The sequence below is a fragment of the Gavia stellata genome, chromosome 8 (genome assembly GCF_030936135.1).
Source record: "Gavia stellata isolate bGavSte3 chromosome 8, bGavSte3.hap2, whole genome shotgun sequence".
In the NCBI taxonomy this organism is placed as follows: Eukaryota; Metazoa; Chordata; class Aves; order Gaviiformes; family Gaviidae; genus Gavia; species Gavia stellata.
Window position 1 is genome coordinate 1,782,425 of NC_082601.1, and position 26,356 is coordinate 1,808,780.

Consider the following 26,356-nt stretch of genomic DNA (forward strand, 5'->3'; position numbering starts at 1 on the left):
CAAACAAATTTAAACCCATCAGCTCCACAAACGACAGTAACAAGTACCTAACACACAACAGTGAGGGTAATTACTTGTGTTCCCTGAAAAGAACCCATTTAAGAACCAACATTTTCAACACAAGGGAAGGAATATGACTAAAGCTGTGATATCCAGGGCACTTTCACATAGGCAGAGTGAAATCAAGCACGAAGAGGCTTGACTTCTTCCTGCAGCGCGAAGGAGCTACGTAGGCTTGTTTCAAAAGGTTTCAGAATGGCAACAAGGAGAAGTAAAACACAAAGGTTGAAAACTAAATTGCAATTAATTTAGACACTATTTGTTTAATCAGAAGGTTAATATTTTTCTCCTCACAAGAGCCGGTAACATTTCCGAGCATTAATAAGCCTCACGCTGGTCCTCTATATCTGTAAAATATTATTCTTGGCATTTAAGAGCTGGCACAAGCAAGGCATACGTGAATTTAGGCTCCATCTGTACTGCGTGCAGCAGCAGCACCGGAGCACGGCCAAAGCAATGCTGCACGTGGTGCTTCCAGAACCAGAGAATGGGATTTCGATGCACCACGCAGACACGACTACACCTACCCCAGGGCCCGCAGGACGCCGTGACTGACGGTACACGATGCTGCGTGCAGGCAACTGATGGATCTTCCTTCCCCGGTGCCCTGCTGCCTTGCCTTGTGCCTTGACAGGAGGTCTAGGGCACAAGGACATTAAACCAAATTCTCACCACTCCTCTTGCAGTGCTTGACCCAAGCCTCAGGAACATCAAGATGCAGACCTGTATGGTGTTCGCTGGATCACGGTCCTTCGCAACTGCAACCACACACACAATAGACATATACTGCCCTTCCTTCAGGGGGAAAAAAAAAGGTAATCCCATTTGTATGTACCTGATGGCCTCCTGTGTTCACTCCACGCTCCTGAGCTGACTGGGCAGACAGACTTTTACTTCTTTCCCCCTTCTTTAGTTTGTTTCCCCTTACTAAGTGTCATGAACTGTTGTTGACTGAAGTCAGTCATAGCTGCTCTCACAGTTCTGAATGTCTCAGCATTATAAGAATCACAGAATCACTAAGGTTGGAAAAGACCTGTAAGACCATCAAGTCCAACCATCAACTAACACCACCATGCCCATTAAATCATGTCCCACAATGCCTCATCCACATAAGAAGTTAATACTAAAGACCTACTTTTCAATATCTGAAGAAGGATGACTGTGTACTCAAGAAAGCACCTTGCCATGAAATGAAGAATCTGGTGCCACTTTGGGAAATAACTTCAGAATGAACCTTTCCGTGTCAGTCCCATGGCAGCCAATGTACCTGTAAATAACTCTGTGCTTACGCATAGCTAGATCTAAATGCAACACGAGGAATGAGAGGAGGAGGACCCTCCATCCTGCTTGGCAGCCTTGTGAAGAGAGGAGGGCCCTGGACCCGAGCTCCTCTCCTCGTGCCGGCAAGCGTGGCTGCCCCCGCGCAAGGAGCCCTGCGGCAGCGGAGAGCCATCAGTAACTCGCCGCCCCGCTCCCATCTAGAGAGCATCCTTTCCCAAGGACAATCAGGCGATATAATTTTCGTATCATTTTGCTCTGAGAAAACGCTCGTCACGTCCGTACGCCCAGGAGCCCCGAGCTCTGTCTGGCTGCTGGGGAGGCGTTGCATGGGTTCACGTGAAACACAGCATGTGCTGGCGTGGGTTCAGCAGCCCGAAGGAACGGAGGCTGCACAGTTACTGGGTGCATTTCACCCTCTCCTCCCAGCAAAGGCTTCTCCTGGGGTCCTGAGGTGCAGAACACCCCGACTCAGTACCCATGCTTTGCCCTGGCCTCTCAATCTTCCTCTACGCTTTGCTAGAGGACAGGATGGACAGATGGATACAAGGACTGCCTCCAGAACAGCCAAGGCTTAAAGAGACTCATTAATTTGCAGTCCTTTCCTCCTCTCTTCTAAAATGCATTATGGCTCTATGCATCCACCGGCTTGTTTTTATAGTGGGACACAAATACCAAGTCATACACACATGTCGGATTTGTGTGCCAGGAAGAAAATTTTTCCTAACAGATTGCCTTTTTTTTCAACCTTCCCCCCACATAACCTGGTGACTACATCAGGTTATAATAAATCCCGTAACAATTTAACAAACACAAGGAGCCCCTAATCGGGCAACAGAAGGTCTACGTGCTGAAGAACTAGACTGTAAGTAGATCATAAGAGAGCGTCTCCCAAGACCAGCACATCCCCGTCTATCTGTCCCCTCCTGCTCACTGAGCCACCTCGGCGCGCAGCGGACCAGAGCCCACTCTGCAGGGTGCCCCTGCTCCCCTCCACCCGCGCCTATCGCAGATGGCCCCAGCAACAATTAAAAGGAGGTGAGCAGCCGACAGCGGCCCTCTACAACGTGGAATTAATTACGAGATTATCACTGGGGAATTCCCAGAAGTACCGACGTAAAATCTCATTACCAGCCTCTTCGTTTGCAGGCTAAAACACAAGTTTTACGTTTACAACACGGCATTTTGAGAGAGCAAATGCTGTGTCTGCCACGACACCTTCTGTGGCACTCCCTCCCTCCAACCTATGTTAGGAGGTGAAATGGGCAGCGCTTCTCCCAGCCCATCTCATCAGCGGGCCTCGTAGAAGGTGCAGACAGAGCAAATAAGCTAAGAGAGCACATTTGTACCCCTCCTATTTGCTTGGTTTAAAGACAAGCAAATAAAAGCCTCGCCCGCCCTACCAACCTGCACCAAAGTTTCATAAGAGACATCCTTAAAAGCCCCCTGAAGTCACCCGCTGAGAGGGCACGCTCTCCCCCCTTTCAGCTTTGCGCTTTTGCCTGGAACAGAAGCACAACCACACAGAAGCTGCATTTTATAAACAAATGAGAAGGTTTCCATTACAGCACAAGCCCTCTCAGGCACACTGATGAACTATGTTTGTCTCCAATCTTCGGCCCAACAGGTACGAACTAAGTTTTAACTAGCAAAGGCAAAACCCAAGAGGTGATGGGGGTGAACCGACTGAAATCCTGCCCCTGCGCTCCACAGGGAGCTAGTCCTGCTGCCAGATCTTACAGCTAGTTCTGCTGCTCTATAGCTGGGCTTAATTTGTTACTTATATTCTTTTCTTCACATGTTTATTTCACTCCAACATAAGGAAGACCAAGCACTCTATGGACTAAGCTTATATGCTAGAACATGAGCACAGAACCACCCAATAAACGCATACCCCGACCAATCTGCAAATTACTTCTGTAACTTGCTTACAAGCAACTCAAGTCACCTCCTGGACAGGTTCTGCCATCACTAGATATTTCTTTCATCCACAAGTCTGATGCTTCTGCAAGCTTATTAGATAAGAGTCTCCTCCTTCCAGATTTTCTTCTGTTTCTCCTTGACAGAGGTCTTTGAAGCGTGCCACATCTGCATGAAGAATGATTTCCGATGCTTGGACTGATATTAAACAACAGGGATTAGAGCCAGAGAAATCCTGCAATCGTACCTGGGAAGCCAGGTGACAGTGTTGCAACCCAGCGGGCCTGGGAATAGCATCAGAGGATGTAAACGTGTCAGCTCACCTCATTTGCACACCTGCAGTGCTGCTGATCCCCAGTAATTTCAGGCAGTTTGAAACATTAAAGCTTCTTACCTTCTTCACAAAGGTTGATCAGCATGCGGCAGCCGTACTGGTAATGCCCTTTGAAAGATTTCCTTTCCATTTCCACCCTTCCACCCACAACTTCAGCTTTGATCACAAGAGTTTTAAACTTTTCCTATAAGCCAACCAAAAGAAATCTTAAATTTCATCCTCAAACACATACCAATGCATTGAGCTTGCTGGTAGCAGACTGGACAGGATAGTACCAGAAGTACATGCTCAGTATTGTTCTAACTTCGGATTTCTGCCCTAATGGCAACGATTTCACATAATCCAGCCTTTTTCATTACGGAATGCTCAAAGCAAAACACATTTTCAATAAAAAGTGTGTATGGAGGTATTTGCGAGCTAAATTTAAGACTTACAAATGAAACTGATGGTAGCATTTATCTACTTACATGGTTTCAAGAAGTTGTTTTAACTGTACCCTGTGTGATAATTAAGAAGGTTTTTTCCACTTTTATGGTGTAACAATTCTGACTATAAAAGCAGCAGGAATCTGAAAATACGGAGTTGGGAGCTCCAAACTGTCATCAAACACCTGATACCTTCACTTGTTGTAGATCTCCTCGGTATAATAATTCATCTTAGCAATTACACTTTTATTCTGGCAGGAGGCTTTAATTATACCTTACGATATTACAAAAGAAATATACTATTAACTCCTACTCCTAGAATTGCTGGCTTTTTTTTTATTATTTTATCTTAGAAATGGCCATATCTCCATTGTTTACAAAAAGCACCTGAAAGTCTTCGGGAAGGGAAGTCCTAACGTCTTTGAAGCTTATTATTTTCTCATCATCCCATTTTCACGTTTAGTTGACATATAAACTCCTCTTTCATTTTCTTCTTCCTTTACCATTTTCCCTCTGATGTCAAGCGAGCCCGGGAACTGCAGAGAATGACGAAGGGAAGGGAAGTCACGATCTTCCCTTCTGCCGCAGCGCTGCGCTCGGCGTCAGGCACCGCACCGCCGACACGCGGGAAGATGCAGAAGGAGAGCAAGGAGAACTGCTGGAGGTATCAAACAGTTGTGCAAGACCAGAGGAACCCTCTCGCGCACCCCTCAGCACCCGCGAGCCCAAAAGGCATATCTTTGGTGGATTCCAGTAGTGAATCAAAGTAATCAATCTCTCTGAAAATCCCAACGCAGGCTAAACCTCCATCTGTGCTTTAGGCTCCTGCCCAGGAACGCAGAAAGTCTGAAGTGAATCTGCAGCCAAAGTTCATTTTACAAGATACCCGGCACTTAAGGTGTTGTAAGATTCGTTTTCTGCACTGCCAACTGAAAGAATATACACTCATCACACTTTCTGAATAAGTAATTTTAGCACATTATAATGATTTATTTTTTTTTACTCCTTGTACCATGGACTAGCATTAACAAACAATACACCAAGGCCAGTTTAGTTTAGATGCTAAATTTGATGCATGATCTACTTGTGGAGAAGCAGATCTTTTCTCTGAGACTGTGTCATCACACCATAAAATTTAACACAAGACAAACAGCTTTTATTATTGTAGCATCTGCTTTGCTTAATTTGTGGTTCACAACTCTGGCATTTTTTTCCTCCTCTTTCTTTCCTTTTTCCTTTTTTTTTTTTCAGTACACCCTCAGAATGTCAGAGCAAATTCTGTATCTACAGCAAGTCACAAACATTCCCAAAAGAAAATTATTTCAAGCATAACCGTTTAATTAAATATGATATAACCAGCAGTTAAAAGACAGCTTAAGAAACCCCCATTGTAGAGACAGCATAATGCTCTCCTTTAACACTTGCATCTTCAAAAGAGCAATAAAGCAGCAAGTAACATATGCGAAAAACTATGTGCATGTTCTATAAGAAAAATTTTATCTACAGGTGGACTCAAGCTTCCTAGCAATTGTCAACATACAGTAAAAAATAAACTACTCCAACCACCCAAATGAAAGCAAAAAAATATTCAAAAACCCAACCAAACAAAACCTACCCCTCTGCTTTCTTTTTGGATGTATACAGATGCCTCCAGCACTCTTCTCCTCCGGCTCAGTGGGGTGCATAAGGAAAATGAACTGTCGCAGCTCGGCATCCGTAACAGAGCAGCCTAATTACTCATTCTTAAAACAAAAGAACTAAGGGATTCTTGAAGTGTGGCAAATATAATGTATAAATATAAGTGCTTTTTACACAGCATATATTTCAATTTCATTGTCTTGTCATGTCATAGAGTAAGGATTAAAGTACCCAACACTCAGGACTATACAGACACCTAAATAACGAATACCATCAGATACAGTATCCTTGAGGAAATCAAGTTAAATGCTTGAATTAAACTTTGATCAGTGATACAGATCTTTAACCTTCAAAACAGAAACAGATCTTTGAGTCGTCAAAGCAACAACAAAAAAGCCTCTTTCCACCCTATTTTTGCTCAGTGCAGCTACTTTTACCTTTCTCCTTCAAGGAGACCACCTCAACACCTTATCCAGCACCCCCCAAGGCTAACATCAGTCCAGAGAGCGTGACATGTCCCACCAGCCCATCCCGCCCGGACACGTGTGTCCCCGCAGGGAAGAACCACCCAACTCCTCCATCATGCTGATGGCAGAAGAAGCCACAACCTCCACAAAAACACCCGCCAGCTCTTTGCCTTGAGCAGATTAAGAAGCAATTCAAGACTGCCAGCACACTCATACCAACCACTAGATCTGCCCGTAGCAGAGTCACAGCACATTCGACTCAGAATTATGACTTCCACCGAGTAGCAGAATGAGGCAAATTGACATTTTATGAAGTTTAAAATAGGATAATTTAATGCAGTTAAATTTTAAGACTATCAAAAGCGGAACCAACTGCTGAACCCGCTAGCACTAAGTCCCAATACACCGTATTGAAACTTATGATTTCCACTGGAGTAGCAAATAAAGGAGATTGCCACTATATAAAGTCTAAAATAAGAGAATTTAACATGGTTAAATTATTCCTAAACCATGAAAGACTGACATGTTTTTATTACAAAGGGCTCTTATCACTTAATGGAGAAAGTCTTTTATGATTAAAGTTTTATTTGGTTTTCAGATATCAACATTACACAAGAATATTGTTCTTGTAATTCAACACATCGCAGAGTGCAGAACTATCTCAGTGCAAAAGCCTACGATACTTACAGCTGAATTCACAAGAATAATTATGCAGGATGTCACATTATGGAGGTCTACATGGTTTTGGTTGGTTTTTTGGGGGTGGTTGGTGGGGTTTTTTGTGGTTTTGGAGTTTTATTTAAATGTTGCTTGTCACAGTCCCTATCCACTTTTATCGACCTCAGTGGAGCCAAGACCCATGCCCAAGGGCACAATCTGACCTCCTGCCTGGCTCTGCAATGCAAACTTGGGCAAAAACACAGTTTCATCATTTTTGCTGAGACAGCACCACCTCCGTGGAGGTCCTGTAATGTGAAGTATAAAGAAGTTGAGGGCTTTAAAGGCTATGTGGTTGGGAAGTGCTATTTACTAAATAACATTCTACTATAAAATAAACACCAAATTGGGAAATCTAAAGAGGAGCATCCCATGGATTTCTAAAGTCAAGCGCACTAAACAACTGCAATTCTATAAAGACAAGCAATCACCACTGCAACCTTTAAACCACCACACAAAGAAGAGCCATCCACTGTAAATAAACTGTGTTAATTTCATTCATTACTATCTTTAAGCACTCTTTGCTCTTCATAAATTTCCTCAGTATTTTGTCTTCATAAATTCCTTCATTTCTCTCATCTACCAGACAGCTCACGTGTACATACACCCAGAGTAAAACCTGACCTACTTCTAAACCACTTTAAAAGACACTTCTCAACAAGTACCTGGCTCCTCAGGGAACATCTGAGGGCAGCGACCGACAGCTCATAGGTCCCATGCAATCTTAGCTCTCCTGCCTCAAAGCACTTACTGATGAATTGCCATGGAAGCCAGATACTCTTGCTAGCATCCTCGCACGGTGACTAAAAGGCAAACCGTGTGCAATAATGCTAGCTCTAAATTATCCTTGCAGTGTCATAGGGCCACAGCACTCCTCTACGTCAGCTGACACACTAGCAGTCAAGTATTTCATTTATTTTATGCAAGGCATGACTTGGTACGCTAATTAAATGAGTTGAATCAACTGAATGAAAGCATGGTAGAATAAAACAGCACATAACATGAGCAAAGCAATCTATCTATCTATATCTATAGATATATATCTATAGATATAGATATATATCTATATATATTCTCGCATTACAAGCTTGTGCAAATTAGCATGGTGTCCTGCACACAAGAGGATCTTTGTATCCCAGCTAATTCCACTTTGTCTTAAGTGGGCCTCCAGATTTTAAAGGACTGATCCATGAAGAACTCACTGCATGATAATGGCATAACACTCCTTCTGTGGAATAGGCCTGCATTTGCCATTTCTTACAGGAAAATCCAAACAAGCTGGAATCACAGTACAAAAGTGATTTACTTTGCCTAAAACTGGGAAGGAGAAAAAAGAAGTCAAGTTTTATTATTTTTGGTGTATTAAAAAAGAATGCAATGCAATATACATGTGATGCAGCCTTTGTACTAGTATAGTTTTTATACAAACTGAAAACATTTAGACATAAGCATGTGTAAAGTGCCCAGTTAAAACAATTAATTAAAAAACCACGCTGTAAGGCAATCCATTTATGAAAGGATGCGAAATTCCAACAAAAATGCATCGGAGGTTAGAGATCTAATCGACTTTGTTTTGCAATTGGGGAGGGGCGGAGGTAGAAATCAACAAAAAGCCCCCAACACATTCTGCTCCTGTTCAAATATATTCACTAAAATGAAAATACCCCAAACCCTAGTAAGCGCAAAACACTGACCTAACAACAGTTCTTCAAATCCAAGAAATATTAACAAATCAACCTTTCAAAGAGTTTGCCATACGTTTCACTTCCATGGCATAAACATATCATACATGGGTTACAGGAGGATGGGATAACCACAACAACAAAGCACCCCTCCAAAATATATTTCCAATCTTATGGAGGAGGTACGACAGTGTAAATTAGAGTAACGATTCCTTATTAAACATGATCCACTTCTTCACACATGCCAAGGCTAAGCACGGGCACTCTCCATGGGGTTTACAAGAGGGCAAGAGCCGCCTGCTCCAGCATCCCCTGGAGAACCCGCACGTCCCCACGAAGCAGCCCCAAACTGAAGGGCCGTCCTTTCTGTCTTGGCTAGACTTACTTGCTGTACAAGGTACAGAAAAGGCATCTATTAGAGCAATAATTTCATGCATTGGTGTCTCACGTATGACAGAAAGTCTCAGGAGACTCAGTAATGTTTTATATACGCTTTCTGAAAAAAATCCAACGTAGTTTTAATAAGGAGGGTCCAAAGGACAAAGAAGTTCTCTACACACCTCTGTCTAATTGTACTCAACTAATATTTATAAACAATTTTTAATTAGTTATGAAAAAAATAAGAATGAGGCAGGTTTTCAACCATTTAATCACTGCTCAGTGCCAAAACACATTAGAAATTGTCTGAATAGAAGAAAACAGATGCTAAGCGTAAACGTAACTTTACATTTCTGAAAGCAGAATGCTCCTTTACAAAATAAAATACACACCCTTTACCTACACACTAGCCTTTCATTCTTTAAAACATTCTATAACATACTATAGCAAATGTATTCCTTCAGCATAGTAGATCAACATTTGTTGGTGGCCATTGCAGTTTCACAACATAATCTGAAAAGCTGCTGTTCAAATTAATACAAAATAACTTTTTTCAGATTTTTTTTGTGTCTTTAGTGCTGTAGTCAAAGTGTACAAGTAGGCATTCTGCATATAAAAATATTCTCCAGATGACTAGATTTAAAATTATTAACATTTAAGAGCAAGCTGTGCAAACCACAGAAATGGAAATTACTGAAACACCAAGCCAGATATTTTTCAGGAATAATTCCACCAGTTTTAGGCAGCACACGGACAGCTTTCTACAAATTCCTGCCTTGTGGAAGAGGTGTAAAACACTGCAGCATACTCCCCCTGAGGTAAGAAAATGCACACAAGCCACTAATTCCATTAACACAGTGCTAGCTTTATGTGTAAAGAAATTGAAAACACTGGTATCGATTGACAAAACCATATTAAAAGGGGGAAAGTTGTGAATTAGAGATCAGCATTACACTTATTACTACAAGCCTATAAACAAAGCTTTACTTATAACTGAATTATATTTCTTCATTTGTACATTTAAGACTACTAGACTTACCTACCAAATTTATATTGTAATTCCTTTTAAAAGGTTTCTTCGCTGGTCAAACTTTCGTAAACTTTAATGTGAATACTACCTTCTCTTGACGAAAGGAAGACTTTAGTGCAATATTAAACGTGTAGACGTGGCACGGCGGGACATGGTTTAGTGGGCATGGTGGTGTTGGGTTGATGGTTGGACTTGATGATCTGACAGGTCTTTTCCAACCTTAATGATTCTGTGCTTGTATCTGTCTGCCTGGTGAGGACTGGTGAAAGCAGTAAGGGAGGAACAAGGAACAGAGGACACATTAATGTGCGCACAAAAAGAGTGTACAGTGCTTCTCTTTGGAGAATGACTTCTGCAAGGGTTGAAAGCATGCATTCAGTTTTCACTTATTCTGCCAAAATGCTTCCATTTCCAAAGCACTGCTACAGATTCTATTTTTTTTGCACATAGAACAGCTATGGAGTGTGTAGTTAATGGTGACTGGAGGGGGAAAGGGCTATTTCGATTTGATTCAATCTGTTTCGATTTGATCCTGCCACCAAGATTGAAACGGGCCCAAGGCAGATGTGAACCTAGAGCACCTCCGGCACAGGGGGAGAGGTGGAACCGCACTGGGTCAGAGCAGACCGGAGCCTGTTGCAACAAACAAAATTCAATTTCATGTAAAAAAATTTTTGAAAGGGAAGAGAAAGAAAGAAAACATTGGGCAGATACACTCAGCAGCAGTACAGGAGCAGAAAATTGAGCACTTTAGGAGTTAAATGCTTCCAATTTGTTCCCAACTTTAATCAAGCCCTAACAATAAAGTCATGAAATACAATGCAAAAAGATGAATCTCTGCATTAAGAAAAGAGGATTATATCATGCTTTAATTAAACCCAGGCAGTATTTATAGTGAAAAAAGATCCAGGTAAGTCAAGAAAGGCAATTAGGAAAGAGACCAATATGTGAGATCTAATTAGTGACAGCAGCTCCTCTGAGCATGCATAAAATGAACCCGCGTTCAGCCTGCACTCACTGACCCCCCTCAATGGGGGGGAGGTAAAAAAGGGGAGAATACAAGCCTTCACAGCTGTAGGAGAATGCCGAAAGCAGAGCGCAACATACTGCTAGTGCACTCCACCGTTTTAAACGTGTGGATTTTTTCCTTTTAATAGAAAATGCGCAAATAGACTTTAAGGGATGAACTGGGGTCTTTTGAGTATTTGCATTAACAGTTCTAGGTGTACGTATACGAATCAATGAAAACCGAAATACTTCTCTGTACATTTGCAGAGAATTCTGAAACAGTTTGAATAAAATAATTAACTGATCTTTTACATATTTTTTTGCTGTCTAGCCTCAGAAAAGCTTTTAGCTATTTAGAATAAACCTCAATATGGAGGTGTCAAAAGTCCTACCACTTTGACGCAGACATTCTCTCTAATGCACTGTTATACCAGTGCCATACAACTTAGTCTTGAAATGCCTCCTAGCAACTTTCTCATTAAGCAGTATGCCCTTTTCAGCCAAATACTAAAGGTAAATAAATACCTTCCTGCCACTAGCAGTTGGCATGTCACAAGGGGCACAAAATACCATCTGGTATTATTAACCTCACTCATAGGAACACATTTTTCTGCACGGCAACTTGATGGTAAGAACCCGTTTTGTTTTCTGTTTGTTTGTTTTAATACAGAGTAGAACCCAAGGACAAGAAGGATGACATTGGAATGTATTTCACTCTGATTCATCAGTCTTTATTATGCAAATGAATGCTCACTTTAGCTTGTCAGATTTGGCAATCAAGGCCCTGGAGAATGTCTGTCGCTAAAAACTTTCATTACAGCACACAGAACACTGTGCATGACATCTACTAAAAAAGTCTCAAAGGCAGGCGTTCAGATATACAAACAATCATGGCTTTGCAATAGATATTATGATTTCTAATTATTATTCAAATTCCACACTGTGCTAGTACTGACAACCACAATTGTAAAGCATTTCTTAGCGATAAAACTGATTACTATTTATTTCAACAGTTTCCCCAAATTCCCTATCATGCTGCTTCGGAAAAAAAATAGCAGTCAAAAATGGTGGCTTAAAGCTAGCATAAAAACCACTTCTCTTCCTCTGCAAAATAGAAAAGTTACATCAAGTTAGGTCGTCGTGTACTGCATCATTTATTCTGTACGTCTTCTCAGTAATTCTGATTTCTCCAGTGATTTATTGTATTTCTTAAAACCTATATAGAACTCGTTCCAGATGAAAAAGCTACTCAGCTGTGCTGGTTTCAAACAGTAAGGGAGAGATTCAAATATACCGTGTAATTTGCAGAACAATTTAAAGATTATTTAAAATTGGATTAAGAAGGGCTCATGGCAGTCTGAGCTTCACTTTTTTAAGGCTCAATTCTTGCGAACAGATCTGTGGACACTGACACTATCCATAGACCTTTCCCAAAATCAATGAAGCTCCATTCACAGTCTGGAGGCATGGCATCAATAACAAGAAAGGAGTCATAATTTTTAGACAATATCCACTATAAAAGCTTCTGATGATAGAAGTACCTGAGGTTTTCATGAATCCTTCTTAGTTTTCATAAAACTGTTTTCTCCTGAGGTATTGATTGTCAATACATTTTGCAAGCAAGTAGGTCTAAATGGGGACGGGTACTTTGCAAAAAGAAAAGCCAGTGCCTGGGAAGAATTTGCAGTAACTTGTGGTTCATCTGTCAAACATAAAAAGTAAAACAGAAAACCTAAAAACCTTCAAAACAGCTGGAAAGCTTATTTTGCCATTGCCAAAGGAAAGCAGACCTTCCAAAATTCTGGGTTTCTGTTAATCCTCATAAGAATGACTTGAAGTTTCTCAACACAGCTAGAAGACTGGCTCCTTTCTTCTGCCTTGCAACGCAAACAATTTACATAACTTGCTATCAGAATAACTGTGAGAAAAGTATGAGTTATAATGCAAAATCAAACCACTCCTATACTGTACACGTGCACACCACGTAATCACTCGCGCCCTCAGCCACTCCTCATTTTAAGCTGCCTGTCTCAAATAAAAATGGTTAAGTGCAAAGTATCTATTTCTAGAGAGGATGATACATTTTCCTGCCTATCTTGCATATCCAACTAGCAGTAAGATCATTTCCCTTTAAGTATTTTCAGCTTTTTACAGGTTCCTAGTTTTGTATTTAAGATTTTATATTATCCCTACATCATTAAAACCACTAATATTTATCAGTCTATCAGGGAAAGCAAACTGTCACCATTTACATGAAAACTATTTTTCTCTTGTACTATTAGACTTAAAAAATTAAGCTGTCACTGGAAGAATACATGCATTTATGAAACAGATGTAGTCCCAACCAGCAAGACATGTCGACGCCTACACTTCATTCATGAGCTCTGCCTTGACAAACATGCCTGGTGCCAAGATGAAGCAATGAATGTGAAAAGCTTAACTGAAAAAATGACAGAACAGCAAAAGAAATTTAAACGAATAACAAACAGTACAACCTGATATGCTATACCTGCTAACAAAGTTCAGGTGAGCTAGGGCAGTCCTCTTATACCCAGGGCACCTGCCACCTGCAAAACTGAATAGGCTTTATGAGGACAGCTGGAAAGTACTTGGATACCAGGGAGAATATTGTCAATGTGACAACGTTTTTACACTTCAAAACAGTGTGGAATATTCAAGAGAAATAGCACAAATAAACAAACCCAAAAAACCCAACAGTTTATACCCTTCTCACTTAAAATCTGAAATGTTATGTAAAATTAACAATATTTTATTCATACCTCTAGGATACAGGATAGACCCATGCAAGCTTTTCACACCAACAATTTACTTCTGAAACATCAACCAAAAAGCTAAAAAGAATCATTATAAAACCCTTAATGTATTGGGGGGGGGGGGGAGGGGGGAGGAAATCACATTTCAACAAATAATCCAGAGACTGACAACTGCAACTTTCTAGATAGCTTTAAAATGCAGTCCTGCCACATACTACACCAGGTATCCAAATTCTGGCAGCAAGGGAGAACATAATCTCAATTATGTCACTACCCTGTCATTTTTCTGTCAGCTACCACAGATGGAAAGTACTTCTGACATCTTCCAATATTTCTGTGTTTACTGTCAACAAGCTAGGAGTGCAGTTTTCAATATCCACTGAACAATTCCCCTAGATATTTGTACACTGAAACTCCAATCGCAATTCAGCTCCGAAGACTGGACACAGTGACTGTGTGACAGCACGACTGTGTGATATACAAAAATGCTGAAACACACTTTCATACTGCAAACCTGAATTTTTCAATGGTATCTACTTATCAGAACAAGCACAGTATGCTTCACACTTGCAAATAAGTCAAAAAGTTTTCCTCAATAGCATCTCTAAGATTTTCACGCTGGTTTCTAACACAACTCTTGTTCAGATGGATAATGCTTAAGGAAGGTATTACGAATGTCAGCAAAGTATAATAAAGCTAATATTGTTCATTCCTACCAACCTTTGATTGACAGATTTTCCTATTATTTGGCAAGGTTTCCTAGATTTTACTTTATTTGAACGACACAACTACTAACAGTATTTCAAAACACCACATAAGCAATGACGTTTTTTGCCCTTGCCAAATTGTTAGTAAAGTTGTTACACTAAATTCTTAAGCAGTATAAAAGCAATGGAAAAAAGTCATAAACCCTTCTGGTCGTTGGGCAGGAGGGAAGGTAGGATGAGCGAGAAGGCAGACTAGACTTTCGGCTTGAGCAACTTCTATAATGTAAGCATGTGTACACTTTAAGTATATACATGTGATAGTGTCTATAGTGTATGATACATATATACACACCCAGTGTATCTACACTGTAGAAGTTCACTCTTACATCATTGTTCAGATTTTTTTCATTAAATATTTCTTAGGTTAAATAGTTTCAACGATAAACCTTGAGATAAACCCCAAAAAATATAGATTTACAAAAATAATTAGGAAAGCAACACAAAAATGTTAAAATTCTACTTCGTGCAATCAGCCTTCCATGGGAGCTTAGACTTGGGAGAACACCATGCCCTTCCTACTCTACTTTTATGGCAAAGTACTGTGCATAAATGCCAACGTTTTCTGTATGTCAAGACGATCATGTACAACAATTTAACCAAACCACCCTATGCTTTAGTCAGCGTGTTTGTTTCCTGGGTTTTGTGGTTTTGTTTTTTAAAGCGGATCCCTTGAGGATGAGTCCATGTATTTCTCAGTGCCAGCTCCTGCTTCTGGCACTGAGAAATACATGCCCCTCTTTCTTCTAATACTCCTGGCCTTTCCGGCACAACCAGCCTCCAATACTGCAACCATCTACGTGGCACGGAGCAAGCTTGGGACTCACCTAGCTCATGCCATAGCCAAGAGATCTGCAGAGCTGGGAGCAGTCAGAAGCTTCTGGTGGTGGAACCATGGAAAAAATGAGGAATTCCAGACCACATGGCTGGTTATTTGTTTCTCAGGAGAGCAGAAATTACTGAGAGATACTTGCTGGGTTTTGGGGTTGTTTTCTTTTTTTTCCACTTCGTCTTCAAAGGAGGGAAAAGGTTATTTAGTATCTGTCAACATTTTCACCTGCTTCACACAATGCCCACAGCCACAGACTACATCTGTACCGTTTGGCACACCAAGAGCAGCATGACAGAAACACCATTTCCAGGACACACATCATAGTTTCAAAGATACTTATTTACCAAGACCCATTCCACAACAAATGAGTCCTTCATGCTGCCAAAACAGCTTGGCAGTCATTCTTTTAACATCTAGCATTTAAAATATCTAACAATAAAAGTTAATGGGAAGTTATGGAATGACGTCGCTTCAGTAAGAAGTATCTGTCAATTCACCCTCAGATGGGAGTCCAGTGTGCTAGAAAACATGACATTTTCTGACTGGAGCTTGGCCGTTCAAACCGGTGAGCACCACATCTCTCAGTAAGACAGCCTCCATTCGTTTGTTTTTTGGGTTTTTTTTGAGTTTGCAGTCAGAAAATGATGTCTGCTGTGCTAGTTTTCCCTCAAGCTTCAGAAATGCTTTTTTCTTGAACTGTGTGATGAAGATCTATAAATAAACTTAATCTGTTGTCACAATATCCAAATCAGCACTTTAAATATTATTTGTCAACAAATTTGCGACAAGATTTCAGTGCAATGTATATACTCATCCATCCATCTATTAAAACTTTATGGTATGCTATTAAAAATATTTGCTACCATTGTTATTGCAGACAGTCCGATGCATACAGTAATCGGACAGATAAACATGTTACTATGGAAACTACCAAAATGAATGCCTTATTTTCAAAACTTGGCCATAACCCCAAACTTCTATTACAGCATCCAAATGTTTCATTCACTTGCTTTATATCATCATAACACAGACCTTCTTCTCTTTAAAAAATACATAGATACATTACCGGATTTGAGTAAGTGAACCTTCCTCTTATACTGAGTTTTCTTCAAAACAGCATTTTAATAATTTCTGCTGATTTTATGACAAATCCTTTTTGTAGCACTTGAGAACATAGCTAACAACAGAGAAACAAAAACCTGCATAAAAGCATGAGACACCAAAATAATATTAAAGATTTGTCACCACCTCATGAAAATCTAAAACATACATTGACATTACAAAGCTGCATTAAAACATTACTCACGTTGCAGAGACAAGCACTCAAATTTACAGTTTCATCTCATTACTCATATACACTCATTTTAATTAATCACACTTTCTTTACAATTGCTGTTTCAATCATGGCACATGCTCCCCATTTTAGTATTTAGAGAGTAATATTTTATTTCCCCCAAGCTCACTACATATTTTACTCTTAATCTGGACAGAAAACTGCCAACAACAACTGTCTTCAAAGACAGCTTTCCAAACAGAAAACACTAAATTTAAACCAACATATTTGAATTTGAAATTAAAGACTAGAGGTTTTTCTGCAGTAAAGTCCTTTTCCATTTTAAATTCTTTAACCATGAATGAAGGAAAAACACTACAAGAAATGCACAAAACCCCCTCTTTAACTCCAGGACAGGTTCTTCCCAACAAGACGCCTACAGACGAATTAAGATCCTCCCTCTCTCAACCGCTGCACCAGGCACAATAAACCAAACACCCTCCTGGCACGACAGAACCGCAGGGGATGATATGATTCTCTAAGAGTATTTGAGATGACAGATGGAAGGCCACGAATATAGCCAAAGAGATCAAAAGAGATGAGGTCTTTCCATTTTTCAGAGTTATGTTCCTCCTCCTCTCAACAGCAGGTTAACAAGCGAAGCTGCAGCTTTGACTCCGACGGCTTTCCTGGCACACGCCGCCTGCTCTCTGCCCCCTGGTTCCAACCAGGCTGGGGAACTTCTCGTCCTCCCACAGCACCTAACCCAAAGGGATGACGGTCTTAATTTGGTTCACAGTAAGGAGCTGTAGTAAGGAGTCTACAGTAACTGTGAAACAGAGGTCTTGTGGGCATTCAGAATTACCCTAATTAGTGGAAAATTAAAATAATGCTTAATTGAGAAGATGCCAGGCTGTCAAAGTGCCTTGGCTTAGAAATGGTCTGTAGCTTTTCTAATACAGCAGCAAGACCCAGCAGGTGCAGCGTATTGGACAGCAATCCCCCTCCGCATGACGGCGGAACGCAGATGAGAGGTAGGGTCTTCTGGGACAGACAGCTCTGCTGAGAGATCCTCACCAGTCACCTGCAGACACCCGCTTGTTCTTCCAGAAAGTGCTGGCCTTGCAATGTTTAGGCCATCTTATTAGACATGCTATGACATCCTTGGTGGCAGCTGGCTTTACTTTGATGTGTGTAGGCAAAACAGCTTCAGTAATATACACCGTTTGTGGATCTCTTTCAAGATGTAAAACCCTTCTCTCAGCTTTTTAGGATTACACACTGAGTATTTGTTCAAAAGCACTTTGTTAGTGTGTTCGGAGAACAAGACTTCCGGAGTTAAGAACATGTTTACAATCACAAAGTTGCTGGAAGACAATGGAAGCAGTAAAGAGAAAGCTCAAGCCATTTTTTAAGTAAAAGGACCATAGATAGCTTCAGCTTTTACATACCATAACTTCTTAATAAGATCCCTTTTAATCTCGCAGCTTGGAATTTAATAGCATTCCAGTATGGTTTAAACACCTCCTTCACTGTAAGCTCATCATGCTGAGTAAACCAACTTCTAGTTTGTGCATTAAAAAAGACTTCTGCCTTTAATAAAAATGAGACTGTTTCTTCAAGCAGACCTGAAAGCATCCTGTCCTGCCAGTTGCAAGTATGGTATGCTTCAGAAGAACCATCTGCTGGGAACATTAGATTGAACATGATGAGTGCACAACATGAGGAAGACTGCCTTTGGAATCCCTTCCCTGGGCAGCTACCTTTCCGCTTATCTGTCATTTCGCCCATTGACTCCCATGTACTCTACACAAGACTAGATGCAGTCCCACACAGACAGACCTCGAGAATCAGCTTTTCTGAAAGAAACAGACCAGTCCTTGAGAATTACTTCAAACAGTTGTCATTAATACTAGCACTGAACATGACCGAGTTATACAATTCTTAACTGGAAGCCAAAGAAATACATACTGCACCAACACGGAGCAGAAGAGCCCGAGACGAGTCGGAACATCTGACAAACCAAGTACTTACCTTCTCCTGTGTGATGCTGAATCTACAACCGGCTCAGGTTGCGGTAAGGGTCCTCCAAGAGGCAATACATTGTGAATACTCACAAACTTCAGAAACTAAGTGACAGTTCGCTGTGCCTCCCATCAGTTTACTCAGTGCTGTGTTCCTGAAGTCCTCATGCACACACCCTACAGGGTAAACGTTATGGATGTCTGGCTTTTTTGGGACTTGCCAACTTGTTTCTTCCCTTCAAAGCCCTGCCTAAGCAAACTGCTGACTGGTACACCTTGGCTCTCGATGTTTATAATCCGTAAGTCAGCTTTGGCTCCTGCTTCTGCGGCAAGGGCCACGCAGGCGGGAAGGAAAAGAGAGGAGGACCCTCTCCCCAGACTGCTCTCTCCTATCAGGAGCACCGCTAAGTGCTGCCCTGTCCCCTTTTCCACTACGCAACATGCATTTTACCTCCACTTGGGGAGAAGCCAGACCCAGCTTCTACTTAATGCGATGCTCCCCGTAAAACCTACGCTTCTCTTATAGCTCTTCTGAAAGAGTTTAGGCATGGTCAGACCTACTCTAAACTGCCTGAAATTCACAGTAAAACCTGAGTTTCCAGGGAAATCTCTATGCTTTTGAGCAGCTTGCTGTACGACGCAAGGAGCCTCCGGGAACGGGAGGTGACTGCAATCCTCTTTCTATGTTATTGATTGCTCTTGAAAGAGCTTCCCCACAGTCTGTTTGATGCACATCCTGGGAACTTACTCCTCCGTCACCTCCTCAAGATTTATCAGACAATGTTGCCCAAACACCACTGCATTAGGCAGCCCGAGGTACGTTCAAACACCTACACTAAAACCTCAGGAGAAAGCAGCAGCGACACGACACAACCCAACGCTCTGGCTGCGGACCCTACGCAAAGGGGAAGCAGAACTGCTGACCTACTGATAGGATAGTTTCACAGTTTCACCACTGATAAACAGAGACTGCTGAAAGACTGTCCAATATCAACTTACTTCCAAAGTAGGAAGTAAGGTTAAAGAAATAAGCATTGTTTCGTTCAATAGTGGCACAAAACCAGACGCAAGTAAAGATGACTTGACTGAAAGCCAGCTCCGGGTTGATTGGGGTAACACGTGCAAGTTATTAAGCAATACCACTAACCCAGCTCAGTGACAGCTCATTTTTGTAACGCTCAGCTTTTGTACTTGTCGCTTGTACCCTTGGAGGTGTACAGCGAGACATCAGAGGGGAATTTCTGACAGCTGTGTTCCAGCCTATGGACTGTCACTGCCTACAGTTCAACACCTACTGTAAAGTTGCCCTCCTCAATCATTTAGAATGCAACAATTATGACTGAAAAGGCATGGAAAGTTTACCTCTTTCACCTCTAAACACACCATTCTACACAAGCAGAATCTTTCCTCTCTAATTAATGACGAGAGCGATGGATTAAGCGACTCCAAATACTGGATTACGAGGTCCCATTTAAACTTCTATTAGTATATTGATCCTTGTTGTGTCTTTTTTAATATCCTTGTGGAAATACTGTAATTATGCTGCTTTTTCTGTTCACAGATAAATCTGCATTCTCAATTAGAGGTATTCAGGGACTGACAAATACACCATTAATAAGACAAAGGTGATGGTACCCATGCAGGTACTTTAAGCAAAAAAGCAGCGCTACACTTCATTTCCATCGTAATAGCTCATGGCACTTACTGTAAAGAGGTTTTAGTAGTCTGCTGGATTGGCAGCTACACAAGTTTAAAAAACATTTCTAATTACTCCACCAGAACACACATAGTTTCAGCAGAAATAAACAAAGACTTTTGCTAAATCTCCATAACAAAGTGAAAAATTACTCTGGATTTTTTTTATTTTTAAATACGCATACTGACGCGGCAATACATATGAGCGACTAATATAACAAGAAATATTTAGGACACTGGAAAAACCCCAAAGTCAGACAAATTAACTTTGAATTTAGTGGACTGGAATACAAGTTTCATTCAAGAATACATAAACTTATTTGGACAGTCTGTCTAGACTGTAAAGTCTGTGGATATACTAACACAAAGGCCCACAAACTACATGGTAAGTTACCAAACCTTCAATTATAACTGCCAATGAGAAAATGTGGGTTTGCTGCAATTATTTATGCATGTTGTTGTTTAGTGAATTAACAGCCCTCATCTACTAAACAACGTTTTCCTGAATCCAAAATCTTTTAAATGAGAATGTTCAATGATTGTCGTTTACTGGATTTGTTGTAATTTAAGTCCATATGTCACCAAGCAGAGACAAGGTATCAGTGAAGGACATGTTTCTAAGTTCTACAGTATTGGCTTTTTTTCCTCCTCCCTTTCAAACAACCAATCAAAAACTTCAGGATAAAGTAGATTAACTCTGCTTTTTCTCATTTTGTTCCTTTGTGGCAGAAGCCTTCTAGAATTTCAGTAATCTCGAAAAAGACATGCAATCAATTTCCAATAAAACTGTGCTTGCATCCCCAAACATTACATAAACTTTCATAACTTTGTGAAGAGTATTATATCAAATATTCTTCCGAGATCATGTAGAATATGCATGGTTTAGTCATGATATGCCAGCTTCTTGCCTAATATTTGTTTAAAAATACAGTAATTCAATTACACAGGAAAAAAGCCACCTATGACAACAAGCAATATCCTTTTTGTTTGGAAAAATAACTGGGTTTTTTTTATTTTTAATATCACGTAGCTATTTATATGATCGGAAGGTCAAAGTGAAGTTTTCCAAATACATTTTGAGTAAGGACTGCCATGTGACAAACCCATCACCGGATGGCATTTTCATTTCCAATTATTGCAAAGTTATCAACTCAACTGAACCATAACCCCGAAGTGCTTTTAAAAGGATGAGAATGATTTATCCTGTGGACAAAGCTGAGGATCAGTGGTTTAACATACACATATATTTATGAAGAGAGGAACAGCCTCAGACACAATTTTTTGTCTATTCTCAACAGTAAACATGTTAGAAAAGCAGCTGCACTAGTCGTAATTAATCTTGTTTCAATCCTATTAGAGATTCAAAGTACCTTTCTTCTTCCATATGCTGAACCTAAACTCCTCAAGAATAGGATGTTAATTTACAAGGAAAAAACAAACACCTATATTTCAGATTTCTACTCCCTCTTCTTCTGAAATTCCCATAGCTTTACAGTCTTAACCGCGTTCAGGAGTCAACGCTCCAGTTTCTACACGTTACTTTCAAGCTCACTGCCAAGTACCAAATCACTACCTGTGTCCTTTGGATGCACAGAAGCACACGATCTGTCCTGTGGATGACGGCTCTGGAAATTACGACCTCGAAAACTTGTAGCTTTTGTCAAGGTTCAGTTTTCATGAATTCCCCTTTAGTAAATTACATTGCTAAAAATATTTGGAGGGATATGAGAATCTCTGCTCCATCTGTGTTTGAGACTTGATCCTAATGTTTTCATATGATAGAGAGAATCTATCTTTTAAAATGATTGTTTCAGCCAGAGTTAAGAGTTTAAAAGCAAGCTTACAAGTAAGTATCTTTCACAAATGAAAAAAGAATCACAGAGCATCAATTCTCTTGTAGGTCAAATGCCTTCTGATAACACAGGTTCTTAATATGTTTACTTCGGTTTTCTCTTCCACGTATCGCAGATATTTTCTATTAGTTTCACTGAAGAAAACATACAGGACTCAGGCTTCATTATGGCAAAGGTCAAACACGAAGGTAACTGAAACTAATTCAGAAACCACTAAAGCCCTACAGAAACAAAGTACTTCAGATCCTGGTATTTTGTCTGTTTGAACTGGAAAAATAATTTAGAAAGTACAGAGAAACATGTGAGGCCAAACACTTCCAAAAAAACCCATGACCTTCAGAGGTAGCTTAGACTTGGCACTTACCCCTCAGAGCAGGCAGCAGAGACCTCTCTTTCTTGTCATCACATTTATTACATTCACTGAAGTACAGAAGCAAAAAGACGTCCACAAGCACCCACATGAGAGAAGTGGCTAGGACCACCTTGCAGTAAACAAATCTCCTCATTGCTTTATTGGTTTCTGGCTCAGACCTTAGGAAAGGCAGCAGTTGCTGAGATGTATCAAACTCCCACAGCTAAAATCCAACACGGAAGCAAAGACAAGCATCCCACTGCAAGCAAAGGAAAAAAGTCTGAATTAGCCAGTAAGTACACAGTTTGAACTGAACAATGTATAGGAAAGTGCAGTGTGGAGATGTTTAAAGTATCTGTTTCCTTCCATATATGCAGGTACCTTCTGTTTTCTACCATCCTTCTATAAATGCCAACCATTTTGACCAGCATATGTCACGGACACTCTACGTAACTTGCCTTCGTTTAGAAACACATGCAATATATATACACCTTTCATGCAATGTAACAAATTTTAATAAAGATCACACAAAAAGACAACAGAGCAGTGCTAACAAACAGTTCTAACCAATATTCATTGTTTTACTGAACATTAGACATATATTAACACAAAGAAGAAAACTGAAATTTTCATTTTCCTCAAATAATGTGTTTATAACGCTGTTTTAAATATGGCCACTGAACACTAAAAGCAAATTAATTTTTATCTTGGAGAAAAATTTTGACTACCACCTTCTTACCACCAAAGGTGCCTTGCAAAAGAACGCTGCAATCACTCACCTACATAGCTAGGCTCTTACCTGCAACAGTAAGTTTGGTCAACAAAAGCCAAGCACGAGGGCCTCCATAACTACTCTCAAGGCAGATCTGCAAGTTAGATGACTGTATTTAAAACCTTATGCTTACCGTTAAAAGCTGCCTTCCATGTCAAGATTGGGAGTTCTGCTTCGGCCATGCTCCCAAAGCACTATCTTAGCACTGGAACGCTGGACAACTTTCCAAGTGCCTACAAAAGAAAACAAACAGAAGAAAGTCCTTATCACTTGACTGTCTTTCCTAGACCATAAAGAAGTTTCTTATCATTAAAAAAGCTCTCAGAAGTTTTGCCCACATTTTAACCTACCTATCCTAACTAAACGTAATTTTGTACGTAACACTTTTCTACCTTAGTTCTGAAGAACCCTCGGCTTTTCAACCCAGCAGTATCACAACTGGTAACTTTCCTGGTGTAACTCACTCCCAGCCCGGCTTTCTTCACACGTCGTCCCATTCCTGCCACACTATCTCGCCCTGCCACGTCACTCCCTAGTAAAATGCCTTTCTGTCCCTCCCAAAGCCATCTCCCCAAGGAGCACACTGTCACATCAACTCCCGCAGCACGCGGGGAGATGAGAATCAGGCAACTAGTCCAGTTTACCTCCATGTTTAAACAAGGGCACGCCAGGTGAAGAACAGTGCTGAGGGAGCTTCCGTCACACGCCATTTTCATTTTAAATAGTTCCCTAATATAAGAAGTTTGCATTACATTTTAATTACAGTTCGTTTGAACCAATGAGATGGAATGATTCAAACAGTTTTTCAAATTATTCTTGAAGCGCTATGTTACTATGCAATCATTAATAAAGTTTTCCATCTGTCTTAAATACAAACACAACCAATAGCTCTTTTTCTTGCTGAAGTGATTCACAGCCAGTTGATTTAAAATTTCAAGGGCTCAGGAATCCTCGTTTCAGGTTAGTACAATTCATTTTCATGCTAGTCAACAGGAACAGTTTAATTATAGGAAGAAAATTACAAAGAAAAAACAAATTAACAGAGATCTTTATTAGTAAAAGAGAAGAGAAAACAGCTGAAGTGTTAATTCTCCCCACGCAGTCTCTGTCACCATGGTGGCTGTAATTGGCTTTTGTAGCTTTGAGTAGAATAGTTATTTGTTCAGCACCAGCTGAGATACAAAGGCACTTCCTCCCCAAGCTCTTAATAATACAGAAGAATTTTTTTTCTTCACCATCTTCTTGTTTTAATATAAGCGAGTAAACCTCGGAAACGTAGCAGTCATCCATGGGCGACTAGAAAAATCTTCTCTTCCCAGTGCTGTGCAGTTTTTAAACAAACAGTCCGTACAGGACCCACTGCAGCCTGCTACGACGCGGCAGCTAGCTGCGTGGCTTTCGGGGGTTTGAATAAAGGCGGTGCAACAGGCTAGTCTAAAGTTAGCAGCAACGATGGCAAACTTCACTTTTACAACAGTCAACCTTCAGATGCAATATTCCTCCCCTTTCTTAAAGAAAATAAAACCTGCTTTACTCTCTTAAAGTCCAGCTAATTCAGGGTACTCCCACGTACGCACAGCATCTCGCTCCGGGGGCCAGGCGGTGCAGCCTGCTGCGAAATGCCTTCGGCTTCAAGCTCTACCCATCCATCTAGTCCTGGGTTGCCTTGCTACAAATATGAGGACTACTAGTGGCAAAGAACCAAGCCTCCTACTTTTCATGTCCTATAATACCATTTTTTTGAGGAAGAAATTAAATAAAGTATTTTCATTGCCTGGAGAAAAAGCACCAGCAGGTATTGTAACTTAGCAGCCTGTGCAATCCCAGCCGGCTACTCTGCAACCATACACATAAATGCCTGTAGGAAATCCAACTTGTCAATAAGTATGAGGCAGCTGGGGAGGACTCCCTTTTTTCTGGGAGGGCAAGTCTCAAATTCATGCTACAAGAGCTATCTCTTTGGGGTGGGAGGGAGCTTTCAAAGACAGACAGCGGAGATTCGGTCCCACTGCTGAATCCGGCGGGTGCCTCACCGATGGAGGTGGCTCGCTCCTTGGAGTTACCTGCTGGGAACACCATGTTTCGTTCCTGTGGGATGAGGAATTACGATCAAACGGCCAAAGAGGGACCACTTGTCTTCTGCATGGTCTTCTGGTGGAAGCCACCCTCCCTGCTGTAGACAGGGCTGACCAGCTCAGCCCCTTCTCTGGGCACACATGAAGCCGGGTGGAAACCAGAACCGGGTACTCTCTGTAACCGGTCAGGCACCACACGAGCCCGAGAGCTCCCAGGCTCCACCTAAGCTCACCACAAACAATCCTCAAATTAGCTTACATTTTGATTAAGGTTTATGTGAACAAATAAAATAAGCAAAAATCCATGCATAGTGAATTCCAAATGGATATACATACATCACCAAGATAGGCTAATTGATCTTTTTTCCTTCAATCAAGTGCTTGAGTTGAATTTAGAAAAAAATATAGTTTCAGACAGCATCATTTTTTAATAAAATGAAAGTTTATGATTTGGATTGTTTTTTCCACCCAGCTCTGTTTCACAGTGGAAGTATCTCGCCTCTCCCTTTCTTCCCCTTCCCCAAATACCACATTTGCACAAAAAATTGAGTCATTTTGACTAGCCAAGATGGCATTTTTCAGCAAGTACTGGAAATAAAAAAATTATGCAAAGCTAGGACTAAGCAAACAGGAGCAAGATTGCCCTTCTCCAATTTGAGATAACATCAAACACAGAAGAAAAAAATTCATCAAGGTCCAGACCACCTCACACTGATCTCAGGACACTTCTGCCAAAATTTCCATGTTCCTCTCAATACACTTGTGGATTCTGAATGCTTTTCAGTCCCCATGAATGCTTTATATTACAATTCCTTAAGAGATAATTTAATTAATATGTCTTTAAAAATATCAGATGCAAAAGTTTACACCAAGAACTAGATACAATGGCTGCTAACCCAAAAAAAACCAAACAAAAAATAGAACAGCAGCATGCCGTTGGCTGCCTTTCCAAGATTTCTTAGCAGTAAATAAGAAACGTAAGCAAAGACTTGTGGCTATAATAAG

The 26,356-nt window shown here is 40.7% G+C and overlaps 1 protein-coding gene across 5 annotated transcripts in view; it reads right to left on the reverse strand.

Moving 5' to 3' along the window:
• GALNT13 (polypeptide N-acetylgalactosaminyltransferase 13) overlaps positions 1 to 22,658 on the reverse strand; it is a 136,451-nt gene extending 113,793 nt beyond the window's left edge. For 3 of the 5 annotated variants that reach the window (XM_059820353.1, XM_059820351.1, XM_059820350.1), the window contains exon 1: positions 22,517 to 22,658. In XM_059820353.1, coding sequence (XP_059676336.1) covers positions 22,517 to 22,658 — 142 coding nt within the window. Of the gene's footprint in view, positions 1 to 2,236; positions 2,262 to 22,516 lie in introns of all 5 variants that reach the window. The other 2 variants (XM_059820355.1, XM_059820354.1) reach the window with 2 other exon arrangements.
• Positions 22,659 to 26,356: the final 3,698 nt, after the last annotated feature.